This window comes from Macroventuria anomochaeta (genome assembly GCF_010093625.1).
Source record: "Macroventuria anomochaeta strain CBS 525.71 unplaced genomic scaffold BU25scaffold_18, whole genome shotgun sequence".
Lineage (NCBI taxonomy): Eukaryota > Fungi > Ascomycota > Dothideomycetes > Pleosporales > Didymellaceae > Macroventuria > Macroventuria anomochaeta.
In genome coordinates, this window is record NW_022985379.1 from 75,435 (window position 1) to 89,594 (window position 14,160).

Genomic DNA, 14,160 nt, shown 5'->3' on the forward strand with positions numbered 1-14,160 from the left:
CGCATGCTTGGATGACAGCGAAAGACGTGCAACGAGCTCATGTAGAAAGCTGTAATATCATTTCTAGTTCATGTATTCCGACCTTGCATTTTCCTATCACGCTTGTAAAACGGCCGCGTCAACAGCATGCCGAGTATGCCTAGACGTGGCCTCACCACACCTGGACAGATTGTGTGAGGCGTCGTAGCGCGGCTTCGCACATGCATCAGAACCATGGAACTGCAGAAGGTATCAACAAGAGACCAGCGGAACAACCCGCACCTACCAAACTTCACAGCGTCCCATCCACCAAGATGACGTCTCTCTGCTTTGGCCGTGCCATCATCCCCCCCCCCCCCCAAAACATACTCCATGCATCGAAAGCGCAATGGAAGGCCTTGTGGAGCAACTCCGTAAAGCGCAGCTCGAAGGTACGCTGTACATCGAGCAGTGCTCTCTTGCTCCAACTGACTTGCTTGGGTGGAGCAGGCCGGTGTCGACGAGCGCTACGCCTCGAAGGCTGCGAACCGCGAAACTACCAAGAAGATCGAACCTTTAAAAGGGCGACGTGGCAGTGGAACAGCGGATGTAACCCAACAGGGCGCGTTGTTGATCTTTAGTGCCCCTGATGCTCAATTGATAAGTCAACCTAGAAACGGTCAACACAGCAACGGACAACCTGATGCCGGCCGGCAATACCTGCCCGTGGGCTTCAACGCCTCGCAGCGCCTTGCCGCAGGCTGTGCCGCACCTGGATGCGACAAAGTCTTTTGGGAAGACCTCAGTCGTTGCACTGGCTGTGGGGCAGCCTTATACTGTGGAAAGGAGCATCAACACGTCGATCGTCCTGCACACAAGGAGGCATGCAGTGGGATCAAGAAAGCAACCCTTGCCTACCAAGAGGCTGAGCGACAGCTGCGCGAAGAGAAAGGCGACGACATCTTGGGAGATGGGCCGCCACACTTCTGGGGCATTCAAGAGACACGACCGTACATACGAGCGCGGTTAGCGCTGGCTGAAGCCCTCCTTCTCGTCGACACGGAGGGAGCGGTCGCTCTTGCGCTCAAGCATCTCTTGGCAATGCTGCACCTCTGTCGCAGTGACAACATGGGCGTCCGCGACCTCGTGCCAGCATTGTACCTGCGTTTGGGAAGAGACCAAGAAGCGTACGACTTCTGCAAATGGTGGGTCACCACGGCACAGGAGGGAGATTATGACTGGGGCAACCGAAGCAGCCGGTTTCTTCATGTAAAGGACCCGAAAGACTTTGTTCGCGAGGCCTCGACGTCGCTCGCCTTTGCTGTTAGCGTCACGCTGATCAAGATCCGACTCCTTATCGACCTGCAGGCATTGATGCGCGACAGAGGGATAGCCTCACCCAAACTCCCCTCAGAGATCATCGATCAGTCCAAGGTGCACTGTGCGAGCTCCATCATTCTGGGGCAGCGCCATGTGCTGGAACGCGATGACCAGACGAGCAACATAACGGCGCAACGGAGACACATCAAGCAGCTGTTCGAAGCAGCCAGGGACAGCAACAAGCATTTCTGGCCGGCGCTGGTGCGTGTGGGAGACGAGTTGGAGACGAGACGGATGATGGATGGATTTGGCGGTACGGGGCAGATGCAGATGCCGGCTGCGCAGAGGTACCACCAGTACATACCACCAGTACATACCACCAGTGCAGCTTGTGGGCGGAGACGGAGGGCGCCATCGGGGTCATCGAGGAGCTGCTGGGCTCTTACACAGACGGGATGAGTGACTGGGCGTGAAGGGGCGTGAAGGGGCGTGAGGGGCGTGAAGGGGCCATGGAAGTGTGTAGATTTCCCTATTTCCCTATTTCCCTATTTCCCTGGACAGAGCCCATTGGACGTGTGCAAGCCCAAGATTCCACGCAAGCTTCTCAGGCGCTGCAAGGAGGCTCTTGCAAGCGTCGTGGTCAGAGCGGGCGAAGGATTGCGGCGCGCCATGCCCGTTGCAGCGCAGCGAGCCATGACGCTGTCACACGTGCCTGTCCGATTGGCCTAGGACGGGCAGCCGCATCACAGAGCTCCCCACTGCTGGCTACCCTGGCGACGCAGAGATCTTTTGCGCGCGAGACGAGTTTCTGCGCGCTCCGCGGATGCAATCGCTGTGCTACATTTCTTGCAGCGTGCGCTGAGACCGATTGCACACAACTCGGTAGCCCTCTCTAGAAGCCCGCTGCGTCGCGACAATGAAGTTCGGCAGCACTCTCCGCAAGAGCGTGTACCCCCCATGGAAGGCCCAGTACATCGACTACGACAAGCTGAAGAAGCTGCTCAAGGACAACGAGGACGATGACAGCTGGACCGCCGAGGACGAGAGCGCGTTCGTGGACGAGCTCGCCAACGTGCAGCTCGAGAAGGTGCACAACTTCATCATCGACATCTCGCAGAAGCTGCGCGACCGCACGTCGGCGTGCGAGAAGAAGCTCGAGCCATTGGCCGTCGGTCTGAAGACGGACGACCAGGAGGGCAAGGAGGGCAAGGAGGGCAAGGAGGCCCAGGAGGGCAAGGATGCCAAGGAGGCCAAGCAGGGCCCCAAGGCCAGCAGCAGCACCAGCGGCAGCGGCCTCTTCTCCGACGTGGTCAAGCACGGCGAGGCCGCGAAGAAGCGGCCGGAGCTCAGCCGGGCGGAGCGCGAGAAGCTGCTCAAGGACGTCCTGGCCGAGCTCGACAAGGTCACCAAGGAGGTCAAGGAGCTGGAGGGCTTCAGCCGCATCAACTTCACCGCCCTCATCAAGGCCACCAAGAAGCACGACAAGCTGCGCGGCAAGTCGTACAAGCTGCGGCCCTTCATCGATGCGCGCATCGCGAGACACCCGCTGCACACCGAGGATGCCTCGCCCCTCCTGTACCGGCTGTCCGCCCTGTACTCGTTCGTCCGCCAGAGCCTCGAGGGCAGGAGCAAGGAGGCTCTCTCGTTCTCCGAGAGCAGCACCGCCGCCGGCGAGGGCTTCCGCTCGTACAAGTGTAGGTACCCCCGCTCCGTCCATGGCCGTCCGCTTGCTGACTGACAACCCCCAGTCTGGGTCCACATGGACAACCTCTTCGAAGTCAAGACCGTCATCCTCCGCCGTCTGCCCGTCCTCGTGTACAACCCCCAGTCCGCCAGGGTGGCCGAGGGCACCCAGCGCGACCCCACCATCACCTCCATCTACTTCGACAACCCCAACTTCTCCCTCTACTCGGACAAGGTCAACGGCAAGGAAGACGCTTCCTCGCTCCGCTTGCGCTGGTACGGCCAGCTGAGCGAGAAGCCCGAGATCATGTTCGAGAAGAAGGTCATCAAGGAGGGCAACGCCAGCGAGGAGGTCCGCTTCCCCATCAAGGCAAAGTACATCCAGTCCTTCCTCGAGGACAAGTACCACATGGAGAAGAGCGTCGAGAAGCTCGAGTACAGGCCAAACAAGGACCAGGCCAAGATCGACAACCTGAAGAAGGCGGTCGAGGATATCCAGGGCTTCATTCGGGAGAAGGATCTCCAGCCTGTGCTGCGCGCAAACTACACGCGCACCGCTTTCCAGATCCCAGGCAACGACAGCGTGCGCATCTCGCTCGACACCAACCTTGCTCTGATCCGCGAAGATGCGCTCGACATGGACAGGCCGTGCCGCGAGCCCGACGACTGGCACAGGCGCGACATCGACAACGCCAACATGGAGTTCCCCTTCAGGGCCATCAAGAAGGGCGAGATCCACAAGTTCCCCTTCGCCCTGCTCGAGATCAAGGTCAAGGGCGTGAAGAAGTACGAATGGGTCGAGGACCTCATGCACTCCCACCTCGTCAAGGAAGCCCCCCGCTTCTCCAAATTCGTTCACGGTGTGGCAAGGCTTTTCGAAGACAACGTCAACACCTTCCCCTTCTGGCTCAGCGAAGTCGAGGACGACATCCGCAAGGAGCCCGAACAAGCCTTCGACGACGAACAAGAACGCAAGCGCCGGGCCGCCGAGGATGAGTTCGCTGTCGGCTCCCTCTTCGGCACAGCAGCGAGCCCTTCGTTCCGCCGCAGCGTCACCTCCCCTGTGGGCTCGCCAGCAGCTGCCCGCTCCGCCCCTAAGAGAGGAAGCGCTGCCCAGGTCGCGCCCAGCACCGCCGCGCACTCGATGCCCGTCACCCGCCTCCCCGCATCGCACCGGGAACCGGCCCGCGCAAACGAGGACCCTGACTCGGACGAGGAGGGCACAAGCTTCGCCTCGCCCTACGCCAACAACGGCAAATCCAACGGCCTCGCCAACCTCTTCCCGTCCTTCTCGACAAGCAAATACGCGAAGAAACAGCAGCGTCGTGTTCAGCTGCCGCCTGGCATCTCTGCCCCCGGAGTATGGATCAAAGACCAGGGCCCCGTACGCGTAGAAGCCAAGGTCTGGCTCGCGAACCAGCGCACATTCATCAAGTGGCAGCACGTCAGTGTGCTCCTCGCCTCGCTCTCGCTTGGACTGTACAACGCCGCTGGCGAGGGTAACAACATCGCCCGCGCGCTAGCTGTGGTGTACACGAGCATCGCGGTTTTCGCGCTCGCGTGGGGGTATACGATGTATTGGTACAGGAGCAAGTTGATCCGCGAGAGGAGCGGCAAGGACTTCGATGCCCTGACTGGGCCGCTGGTTGTTGCGGTGGGCCTGGTGCTCGCGCTGTGTTTGAATTTTGGGTTCAAGTATCGCGCGCTGGTGGAGCAGAAACACGCGCATCACCACGGACACGCAAATGGGACGTTTGTGAGCGAGCACATGGAGCTGAAGCTCTAGGCGGTGCTGTTGTGTTCGGAAGACAATGGCTGGATGCTGGGCGGAATTGTTGGTTGGAATGTCTCGAAGCGCGACCCGATGCACCTCGGATGTCCTTTTTTTGTTTTTTTCGTGGTGGACAGATGATGTTGGACAGGAAGTCGGGTTGTACAAGTCTGTACATCATTATATCACAGGCACACGTTTGTGGCCGCATTGCTGTAGTACTATTTCAGAAGCTATGCTCGTCTATATACTCTGCCGCATTCTTGTACAACATCACAGACCAGCAGCACAGGGGACCTCACAGCGACGGTTCACAACCTGACCTTTCCGCAACTCGTATGCCCGCATCCAATGTCCGGCTTCTGCCGGTATCGTATCGACGTGTTTCCTTGCGTTGAGCACAAGCACGGTCAAGCGTTGAGCACAAGCACGGTCAAGGCTGGAGGCACTTCCGATCCTCCCTCGCTGACCCGCGTCCAGCTCTCCCTTCGCTGTCCAACCACAAGCAGTCCCTCAGCAGAAGCCTGAACACAGCCCCTCGTCGTATGTCCACACCCCCAAAACCCCCCCAAATGAACACCCCGCCCGCCACGAACCTGAGCACTTTCCGCGGGATCAAGTGAGCCTCTGCGGTGGTCGCCTGGATAAGTGTCGGGCCTTGTAAGGCGAGTGCCACTCCGCCGCGCCTTTTCGGGCGACTGGGCGCAATGCAGAGCGTTGGCGGTCATCCTCTCGACTTCCACAACGGTGATGATTGCGGCGGGGATGGTGTGTGGATTGTGGCGGTTGGGGCGAATGTGGCCGTCTTCATCGTCGCTGGTTCTCTGGCACTCAAGCGAGCAGGATAGGAGATGGTTTTTGCGATCGGACGTGCGTGTTTGAGTGGGAGGAAACAGATATGTATGAAGAGAGAAAGTATGGTTGGAGCTGGAGTGCGGTACCGAAGTCTGAGAAGCTTTGAATATCTCGACCTTCCAATGATCTAAGGAAAGGGTCCATGAACTTGGTTTCTGTTCAAGGTAAGCCAGCCTTGAGCGTATTGTGAATGGTTGCGTGGTTTTTACACGAGGACAGCAGCGGTTTAGTTATTGGCCGAAGGCCTCCAAAGTGCAAGATGAACACAAGCTCGAGCCGATGCTGGTTTTCCAGTATTGCTGCTTTGCTCAGGGCCGCTGTGAGGTAATCATTGCCAGAGTGTTTTCTTGTAGAAGTCAACACGAATCTTTCCCATGCTCAGTCATGCCGTGCGTACATGTGGCAGTGCCCCGAACATTTGAATCAACATGACGATGGGAACTGTCGACCATTGAATAATTACTTGTTAATTGGCAAAGCAAATAGAGCAATGCCTCGAACTAGACCTCCAAAAATGATCATGCAGTCAGTCCGGCTGTTGAGCAGTCATAGGTACTGCAGCGCAAGTGCTCAGATCTATACAGAGACTATGTCCTTGAGAACGAATCGGTTTTCCGAATGCAATCTACGATGAAGAATCTGTGGCGGAATTACAGTGGCCCGAGCTTGGATACAATAGGTACAAGTCATCTAGGGGCGGTCGCCACAGGGTTGCCCTTCAGGAGCACTTACGGTGTTTATTCATGTGGAACGCTTTGATAAGCGGCGACAGGGCTTTGAATATCTCCAGGATGATGCCACAAAATCCGGCGACCAGGGGTTCATCGAGGTATCTTCGAGCCGGCTTTGCAGAATCCTTGCGTGCGTAGTACTGGCTTCAACGAGTGGAGGCGTCGAACGTATCATGTCGGTACACAAAAGGAGTCATTGGGTACTGCGCTGCGTGAAGAGAGGAGGATAGTTAGCCCAGCCGAACTGCGTCACTGTAACAGCTGACTGCATCGTAAGCGAACATGTGTTCTCAGAGGCATTTGCGCTCAGCATATAGGATGTGCGTGCGGGATAGTACATGGCCCGTTGCGATGGTTGGTTGCGGTATCCATGACCAACAACCTCAAACATGTCTGCCTGGAGAGAAGACTTGGGTGTAGCCGAGGAAGTCAAGAGCCCTTGTTCCCGACAGCTCATGCCTCCGCGCGTTGAACTTTCGCAGACTTTCGCACGTCGTCATAGAGCGTTCAGGTTGTGAAGTCCTGAACGCTAGCGGTAGACCCTGCGGCAGCGCGCCGTAGCACAACCTCGTGCGAGGCCAAGACACGAGAAAGTTGCTGAGGTTACCATCGTACAAGCGGCAAGATGTTTTTGAACCCAACCACACAAGTGGTGTTCTCGTTGTACTTTTCGTCGACCTCGTTGTCGAAGCAAGGGAGAGGTCAGATCCATGTGTCCTCCAGGAACAGTCTGCCACGCTGCAGACACGCAGTGGACCTCCAGCCACTCAGGCGGATGTCGGCTTCAGAGTTTGGTCACGACTCGTATAACAGCCTCGCGGCAGATGTCGGTGGAGGTGGCGAGGTTGGTAGATGCGTGGTGACGATCATCGTTGTGCGTGTCAGGAGAACATCGCAATCACAATTAAGGATCGCAAATACGGGTCCTCTGATTGCGCATGTACAAAGGATGATTGCAGTTGGACAAGGGCATTGTTGCGCAGCTTGCCTTCTCGAGTGCTCAAGTCCTGAACTTAATCATTGAGAATAACGGTGCTCCGCGTAATCAAGGGCTCCTGGCAGCGCACCGTCGGACAGCAGCGGGCTGTTGCGCCACGGTTGAGCTGGTCGTGCATGAGTTTTGGTGGAGTGTGGAGCGGAGGCTTGGGTGGCAGGGAGGATCTGCGAGCAAGCTTCGTTGAAACGCATCAGTGCTTGGCAATGCACTCGCCTCTTCCTTTTCGAGCGTCTCTGACCACCCGTCAGACCCGCACAGCCAACGTCGATGCAAGCGGGTGACGCTCCTGGGAAGCGATGTGAGCTCCCGGCCTGCCACAAAGCGATGAGGTTTTTTTGCGGTGCGCCGTCTTCCACTCGGTCTCCGTTGAGTTTTCACCTGCATAAGACTGATGTCTAGACAAAAGCCTACCGGTGTGCGGCTCTACCACGGCAGCTAAACTGCCACTTCCTGGGGCTGGAGAGTCCCACTTTGGTACTTCGACGCGAGCGAGGTACGGACGTGATTGGTGTCACCGAATCGAGTGCACGTTTGTGCCTGGCCTGACGGCCCCAGTGCAAGCACTGTCACCCAAAGAATGGGGATCGTCAAGGCGGTGCGCAAGTACTTCCATGGTTTGCTGGTGCTAGTATTTGTACTCGGGCAGTTCCTCGTTGCGTCACGCCTGTCAATCATTTCAGTCCCGTAATTTCTAGTGTCTGTTGTCTAAAGATTAAGAAGGACCTTGTGCCCGTCGTACGCAAAGGACTACTACTCACCAATACGGCCTGGAATCTTTCGTACCTGGACTTCAGAGTTCACCATCACCGCTTTGAGTGAACATTACCGGACCAAGTGAAAAGAGGTGGGATTACTGGATTTGGCACTCGGTTGTCGACTGACTCCACGTGACCCCGCGTTTGCTCCTTCCTACTCGACCTTCTTAAGATCACCGGCACTGAGCAAACTTCCTCACCCACCCACAACACACTCTTTTTCCCCCGTCGCCAGCTGGAGCCGTTCGTTCAACTTCCAGCTGCAGCACCCACTCTCGTTTAGGGTCTTGATCCGTTATTTATTCTACCTGATCACTCGTTCTCGTGCCTGTCGACGTTGTTTGTCAATCTACGTCAACCTACGTCATGCAGACTTTCGCTCTCCTCGCCCTGACGGGCTTCACATCCCTGGTTCATTCGACACCTGTGGCACCAGCCCAACCACGCTCGCTTCCTCAAGCCCAACCGCACATCCAGACTCGACAGGCTAACAACTCGTCAAGTCCAGCATGTGCTCAGGTCTCGCAAGCCATGTACGGAGATGGCACCACACCTTCCAACCAGATCGTTCCTGCTGGAATAGCATGGGACTGCATCAACAGCGTGCCACTCAACGCCACCTCCGCTAAGCTCCTCATTGAGTCCATCAAGCCCTACATCGAGTGGCAGAGCACCCTCACTGTCTTGAAGAACCCACCCGCAGAGTATGTCGAGAAGGTGCAGCCTGCAGTCGACATCATGGGCGGTCTTGACCAGATCGTCAGTGATGTCGATGCTGGCAAGTTCACCAACGAGTACGCCTTTGGATGGGCTCTCTACACCTTGATCCAGAGTGCTCACGACGGTCACTTCACCTACGTTCCGGAATCCGTTGGCGGAATCTTCCAGTGGGGTCGCAGAGTGCCTCTCGTGTCCGTCTCTGAGGACGGCGAGCAGCTTCCTGCAGTCTTTGCGTTCGAGGATGTGCTCGGCCTCCAGTACAAGAACATCTCATACACCCCTTCGGCCATTGTCAAAATCGATAACACCGAGGCGACCGAGTTCCTGCAGACTTTGAGTCAGCTTGGATCTCTCCAGGACCGCGATGCTCTGTACAACAACGTCTTCTATGAACTTGCACAGGTCAGCCTAGGCGAGTCTGGAAGCGGAACTGGTATGTTCACAGGAGGTGGCCGAGGTCGCTACGTGTACCCCGGGGCATCCACCACCTTCACCTTCGCCAACGGCACCGAGCGCACTATTCAGAACTATGCTCGCGTACGATACAACTTCCGCGGCATCAACAGCGGAGAAACTCTTGCGAAGGAGTGGTTCAACTTTGGTAGTGCAGCATCTGCGCAGGTAGCATCGCAGGAGCCTGAGACCGTTTCGACAGCTGCTTCTGCTGCTACAGCACCAGGATACCCCGATCCTGTCACCCTGGGTCCTCTCAACATGATCAACGGCTACTACATTGCAGGAGAAGGATACAACGATGTCGCAGTTCTGTCCATCCCTAACTTCGTGGGTAGTTCGTCCGCCGGTAGAGCCTTTCAAGCGACATCGCAGGGGTTCCTCGCGAAGGCACTTGCTGATGGAAAGACCAAGCTCATTCTTGACCTTCAGGCCAACGGAGGTGGAACTATCCTGCAAGGTTACGACTTGTTCAAGCAGCTGTTCCCTGAGTATGACCCATATGGCGCCAACCGTTACCGTGCCACCGAAGCTGCCGATCTGATCGGCCAGTCGTACAGCAAGCGCGCGTCATTGGCCCCTCGTGGAGCTAACAGCTCGCTGTCCTCGGCGCAATCGTCTTACTTTGACTACCACCAGGATATGACTGTTGAAGGAAAGCCTTTCACTTCTTGGGAAGAAAAATTTGGTCCACATGAGGTCAATGGAGGTGAGTGCAGTGGTCCTCAATCTTACTACGTAATACTAACAACCCCCAGATAACTACACAACGCCTGCGCGCTGGAACCTCTCCGATTACTACACCAGCGTTAGCTCTGGTGGTATCAACGTCACCGGGTACGGATCACTTGCCAACATCACGGGGCCACCGAAGTTCAAGCCTGAGAACATCGTCATCGTCACAGACGGATACTGTGCTTCGACCTGCACCATCTTCAGCGAATTCCTGACCAAGCAGGCCGGCGTCAAGACCATCGCGATGGGAGGTCGCAGCACCAAGGATGCCATCCAGGCCATCGGTGGAGTCAAGGGAGTGAACAACTACCAATTCGGATACATCCAGTCGGTTGCTCAGAACGCTATCGTGTGGAACCCTGCAGTAAAGGATTCGGTTCTTAGCGATTTCACGAACGACTTGCCATACTACCGAGCAGCTTCTGGCGTGTCACCTGGTGTCAACGTCCGCGACGGCCTGCGCCAAAATGACACCACTGGTATTGCCCTGCAGTTCATCTACGAGGAGGCCGACTGTCGTCTGTACTACACTCCGGAGATGACCGTCGACATCACAGCCCTATGGAAGGCCGCTGCTGACGTTCAGTGGGGTCAAGGTGGCAAGTGTGTGGCTGGCGGGAACTACGGTCAGAAGCGCAGCAGCTACGAGCCCATCACCAAGCTGAAGCCTCGCCGCGTGCGCATCTCACAAGCCGTTGCTGCGAAGAAGGTGCAGACCTTCGAGAACAGCTTCGGTCTGGAGACCAACTGTCACATGAAGGGAGATGGTTTCATGCATCCGTAAAGTGCCTCTGTTGTTGTTGCAAAGCAGGACTGGTACGTCCACATAGGCGGCGTTTATTCGAAGCATGTCAGCCATATGCAGGCACATGGCTCGAGAGAAGGTTATCTCTCCGGTACATAATAATGGGAGCATGGATCAATGCGACGAATAATGAATACTACATCAGAGTCAGCTCTCCGTTACAACACAGCTTCTAATTATCGTCAACTGTGATGTATACGGGATGATCTTGTACTCGGTGACACGAATGTCTCGAAGTTGGAAGGTTCAACGTTCGTCAATACCTTTTTGAGCATCAGATGTTGAGTCAAGACATGTCTGTGGCTTGCTCGTATGCGAATCAAACGCTGACGTCTTGCTCGTCTTGCCTTGTTCGGGTCGTCCGACTTGGTTCCGCTCCTTCCGCTTTCCGAAAATAGCATCCGAAACCTTCTCTCATTCGCTGGGATCATCGCGGATCAATGCCATTAGGGCAGCAACGTTCATCCACATAGGGCCGACCATCTCCACAGAAAATCGTACCGCTGAAAGGCACTGCTGAGGGCCTTGATTGAGAAGAGCGTGTTGACTGGCGATGTGTTCGATATTGATGGCCTGCTGACAGCCGTCGATGTCACTCGCCGTATGCTTAGCGAAGCTTGAGCCCCTTGTCGCAGCAGGCTGAGGGTACCGTGATGGCAGTCAGCCCTGCACAGTTCGTTCCACCGGAACCAGATATGAGCAATTTCGACAAGTCATGATGCCGGTAGCGAAGGCAGAGCCGTCCTTCAGTCCAAGCGCACGTCGCCTCGGAGAAAAATGAGCAGAGCGAGGAATATCGTCATCAGCTTCGGGCAAACACTATCGATAGCGCACCCACAACTGACAGCGCCTGAACTGTGGCATTTCAGGCACCGTTTTGAATGCAACATCGCCCTGCACCATGGTATCGAAGTGGCGCCTTTGTACTACGCGGGCTGTCGGCGCTCCACGAATCCTCGTGCGCAACTCGTGCAGGCCTGTGGGGTTGGGGATGCTGTAAGCTCGTATTAGTATTGTTTAGGACCGAACAGGAAGTCAGCCGTGAGATCGACACAGGACGCGAGATGAGAAGGCGATATTAGGTGCATGCGCAAGTGGCGAGTTATGTTTAGAGGGAGGGAAATGCAGGTACGAGTGGTAAGATGTGCGGTACTTAAGCGTCGATCCTATCCGCCTGGTATTGAAGCACACTCGTTGCTGTCTTTCGTTTGAGTGACTCTACTGAACTGTACAGCACATCAACATTCGTTCAGATTGCTACCATGAAGTTCTTCTACTCCCTCACAGCGGGTCTGCTCTCCGCGAGCTTGGCCAGCGCTGCGGTCTCGCCAGATGGATCGTGTGGTGGAACCAACAAGTACACCTGCCAAGGTAGCTCATACGGCAACTGCTGCTCTCAATATGGATGGTGTGGATCTTCGGATGCTCATTGCAAAGCGGGATGCAACTCTGCTTTCGGAACATGCCCTGGCAGCACACCTACAACCTCAAAGTCATCAACCACGCCGGTCTTAACATCAACACGTACGTCTGCAGGCCCATCCTCAACCCCAACCAAGAAAGTTTCCACCGATGCCACCTGCGGCTCCAACAACGGCGGCGCTACCTGTTTGGGCAGTTCGTTCGGTAACTGCTGCAGTGGCTCTGGGTGGTGTGGTTCGACAACCGACTACTGCGGATCAACCTGCCAAGCAGGATATGGAAACTGTGGTAGTAACAACCCATCAGGCACAAGTTCGACAAAGCCAAGCAGTACAGTTTCTGCGTCCCCGACTCCCTCAGCAAGTGGTGGTGTTCTCCAGTGCCTCAACGGCAAGAGTGTACCCTACAAGATGACCTCGGATGGCGATTACGCCGAGCTCGTTGAGCCTTACAACCTCGCTCGCGCCTACAAGCCGTCTGTTGTCGTACTTCCCCAGACCCAGCAGAATGTTCAAGATGCCGTTGTTTGCGCTGCTCAGAACGGTATCAAGGTTCAGGCTAAGTCTGGCGGTCACTCCTACGCAAGCTTCAGCTCCGGCGGTAAGGACGGTTCGATGATGATCAGCCTTCAGTCCTTCCAGAACGTTGAGCTCGACACAAGCACCGGCATCACAAAGGTCGGCGGTGGTGTTCGTCTTGGCAACCTTGCTGATGGCATCTACACCCAAGGTCAAAAGGCACTCTCGCACGGAACCTGCCCTGGAGTCGGTATCGGTGGACACTTCACTCACGGTGGTTACGGTCACACCTCGCGTCACTGGGGTCTTGCTATGGACCAAATCGTTGCCGCTGATGTCGTCCTTGCCGACGGCTCGCTCATCAAGGCTTCTTCGACCGAGAATTCCGATGTATTCTGGGGTATCCGTGGTGCGGCTGATTCACTCGGCATAGTCACCAACTTTTACCTCCAGACTCAGGCCGCTCCCTCCAGTATCACCTACTTCGCGTTCCCATTCAGCAACATGTACAGTTCCAAGACCACCTTCACCAACGCATGGCTCCACCTTCAGGACTTTGCCAAGAACGCTTCGGTCGTCGACGACAAAATCTCGTTCGGAGTATACATTGACAACTATGGCACATTCAGCCTGAGCGGTGCTTACTTCGGCAGCGTTGACGAGTTCAACACCAAGGTCAAGCCTGAGCTCCTCCGTACTCTGCCGGCTTCTACCTCCCCGACTGTCAAGGCGTACAGCTGGTATGATTATCTGGTCCTCGTATCTGGCAAGACGCAGATCAAGGAGCCCTTGACCGGCTATGACGAGCATGAGAACTTCTTCGCCAAGTCCATCACTGTTCCCGAGTCCATTGGGCTCACCGCGAGCGCCCTGAATGCTTGGTTCGACTACATCAAGGGCACTTCAACCGAGTACTTCACCATCGTCAACCTGTACGGCGGTCCCGGCTCAGCCATCAACTCCAAGGATACTACATTCGCGGCGTACAACGACCGCGACAGCCTGTGGGTCTTCCAGAACTACGGCTACACCACCTCATCGACAAACTTTATCAACGGCCTCAATGACGCTATCATCAAGGCGCAGCCTCAGACCAGCTTTGGCGCGTACTTGAACTACGTCGATCCTAGCTACGATGCTGCAACTGCGCATAAGCTGTACTACGGCGATGCGCTGTATGCTAAGCTGTTGACGCTGAAGAAGAAGGTCGATCCTAACAATGTGTTCTGGAACCCTCAGGCTATTGGTGCTTGAGCATCGTGCTTGAGCGATCGAGTTTTGGCTTTTTGCATTAGCGATCTGGCGTTTGGGATTACACTACCATTGCGTAGTCATTCATCTGTACATATTTTAGATCAACCTCAACATCAATCCTCGACGACACATTCTTGTATTACATCTTTCACACTTTGCCCAGATTTCTGTCCTGCTTCATCT

At 55.9% G+C, this 14,160-nt stretch overlaps 5 protein-coding genes across 5 annotated transcripts; 4 read left to right on the top strand and 1 right to left on the bottom strand.

The window, feature by feature from the left end:
- Positions 1–648: 648 nt before the first annotated feature.
- On the top strand, positions 649–1,751 carry BU25DRAFT_342381 (uncharacterized protein; the record flags this gene model as incomplete). The annotated part of the gene is made up of 2 exons (XM_033702906.1): positions 649–1,634; positions 1,667–1,751. Coding segments are annotated over 2 exons (1,071 nt in total), but the record flags the coding sequence as incomplete, so codon positions are not given.
- A 296-nt stretch (positions 1,752–2,047) lies between these two features.
- BU25DRAFT_368599 (SPX-domain-containing protein) lies at positions 2,048–4,979 on the top strand. The gene is made up of 2 exons (XM_033703899.1): positions 2,048–2,972; positions 3,027–4,979. Exons 1-2 carry the CDS (start codon positions 2,195–2,197, stop codon positions 4,745–4,747), a joined length of 2,499 nt encoding a protein of 832 aa, XP_033561197.1. The 5' UTR covers positions 2,048–2,194; the 3' UTR covers positions 4,748–4,979.
- A 2,984-nt stretch (positions 4,980–7,963) lies between these two features.
- BU25DRAFT_411113 (peptidase S41 family protein-like protein) lies at positions 7,964–10,941 on the top strand. Its single transcript, XM_033706463.1, has 2 exons — positions 7,964–9,952; positions 10,002–10,941. The coding sequence occupies exons 1-2, from the start codon at positions 8,437–8,439 to the stop codon at positions 10,760–10,762; spliced, it is 2,277 nt and encodes a 758-aa protein (XP_033561198.1). The 5' UTR covers positions 7,964–8,436; the 3' UTR covers positions 10,763–10,941.
- Positions 10,796–11,387, bottom strand: BU25DRAFT_67501 (uncharacterized protein). The gene is made up of 2 exons (XM_033712006.1): positions 11,047–11,387; positions 10,796–10,919 (listed from the first exon to the last, which is right to left on the bottom strand). The coding sequence occupies exons 1-2, from the start codon at positions 11,212–11,214 to the stop codon at positions 10,830–10,832; spliced, it is 258 nt and encodes an 85-aa protein (XP_033561199.1). The 5' UTR covers positions 11,215–11,387; the 3' UTR covers positions 10,796–10,829.
- Positions 11,388–11,991: 604 nt separating this feature from the next.
- Positions 11,992–14,034, top strand: BU25DRAFT_67488 (carbohydrate-binding module family 18). The gene is made up of 2 exons (XM_033712005.1): positions 11,992–12,307; positions 12,423–14,034. The coding sequence occupies exons 1-2, from the start codon at positions 12,189–12,191 to the stop codon at positions 13,975–13,977; spliced, it is 1,674 nt and encodes a 557-aa protein (XP_033561200.1). The 5' UTR covers positions 11,992–12,188; the 3' UTR covers positions 13,978–14,034.
- Positions 14,035–14,160: the final 126 nt, after the last annotated feature.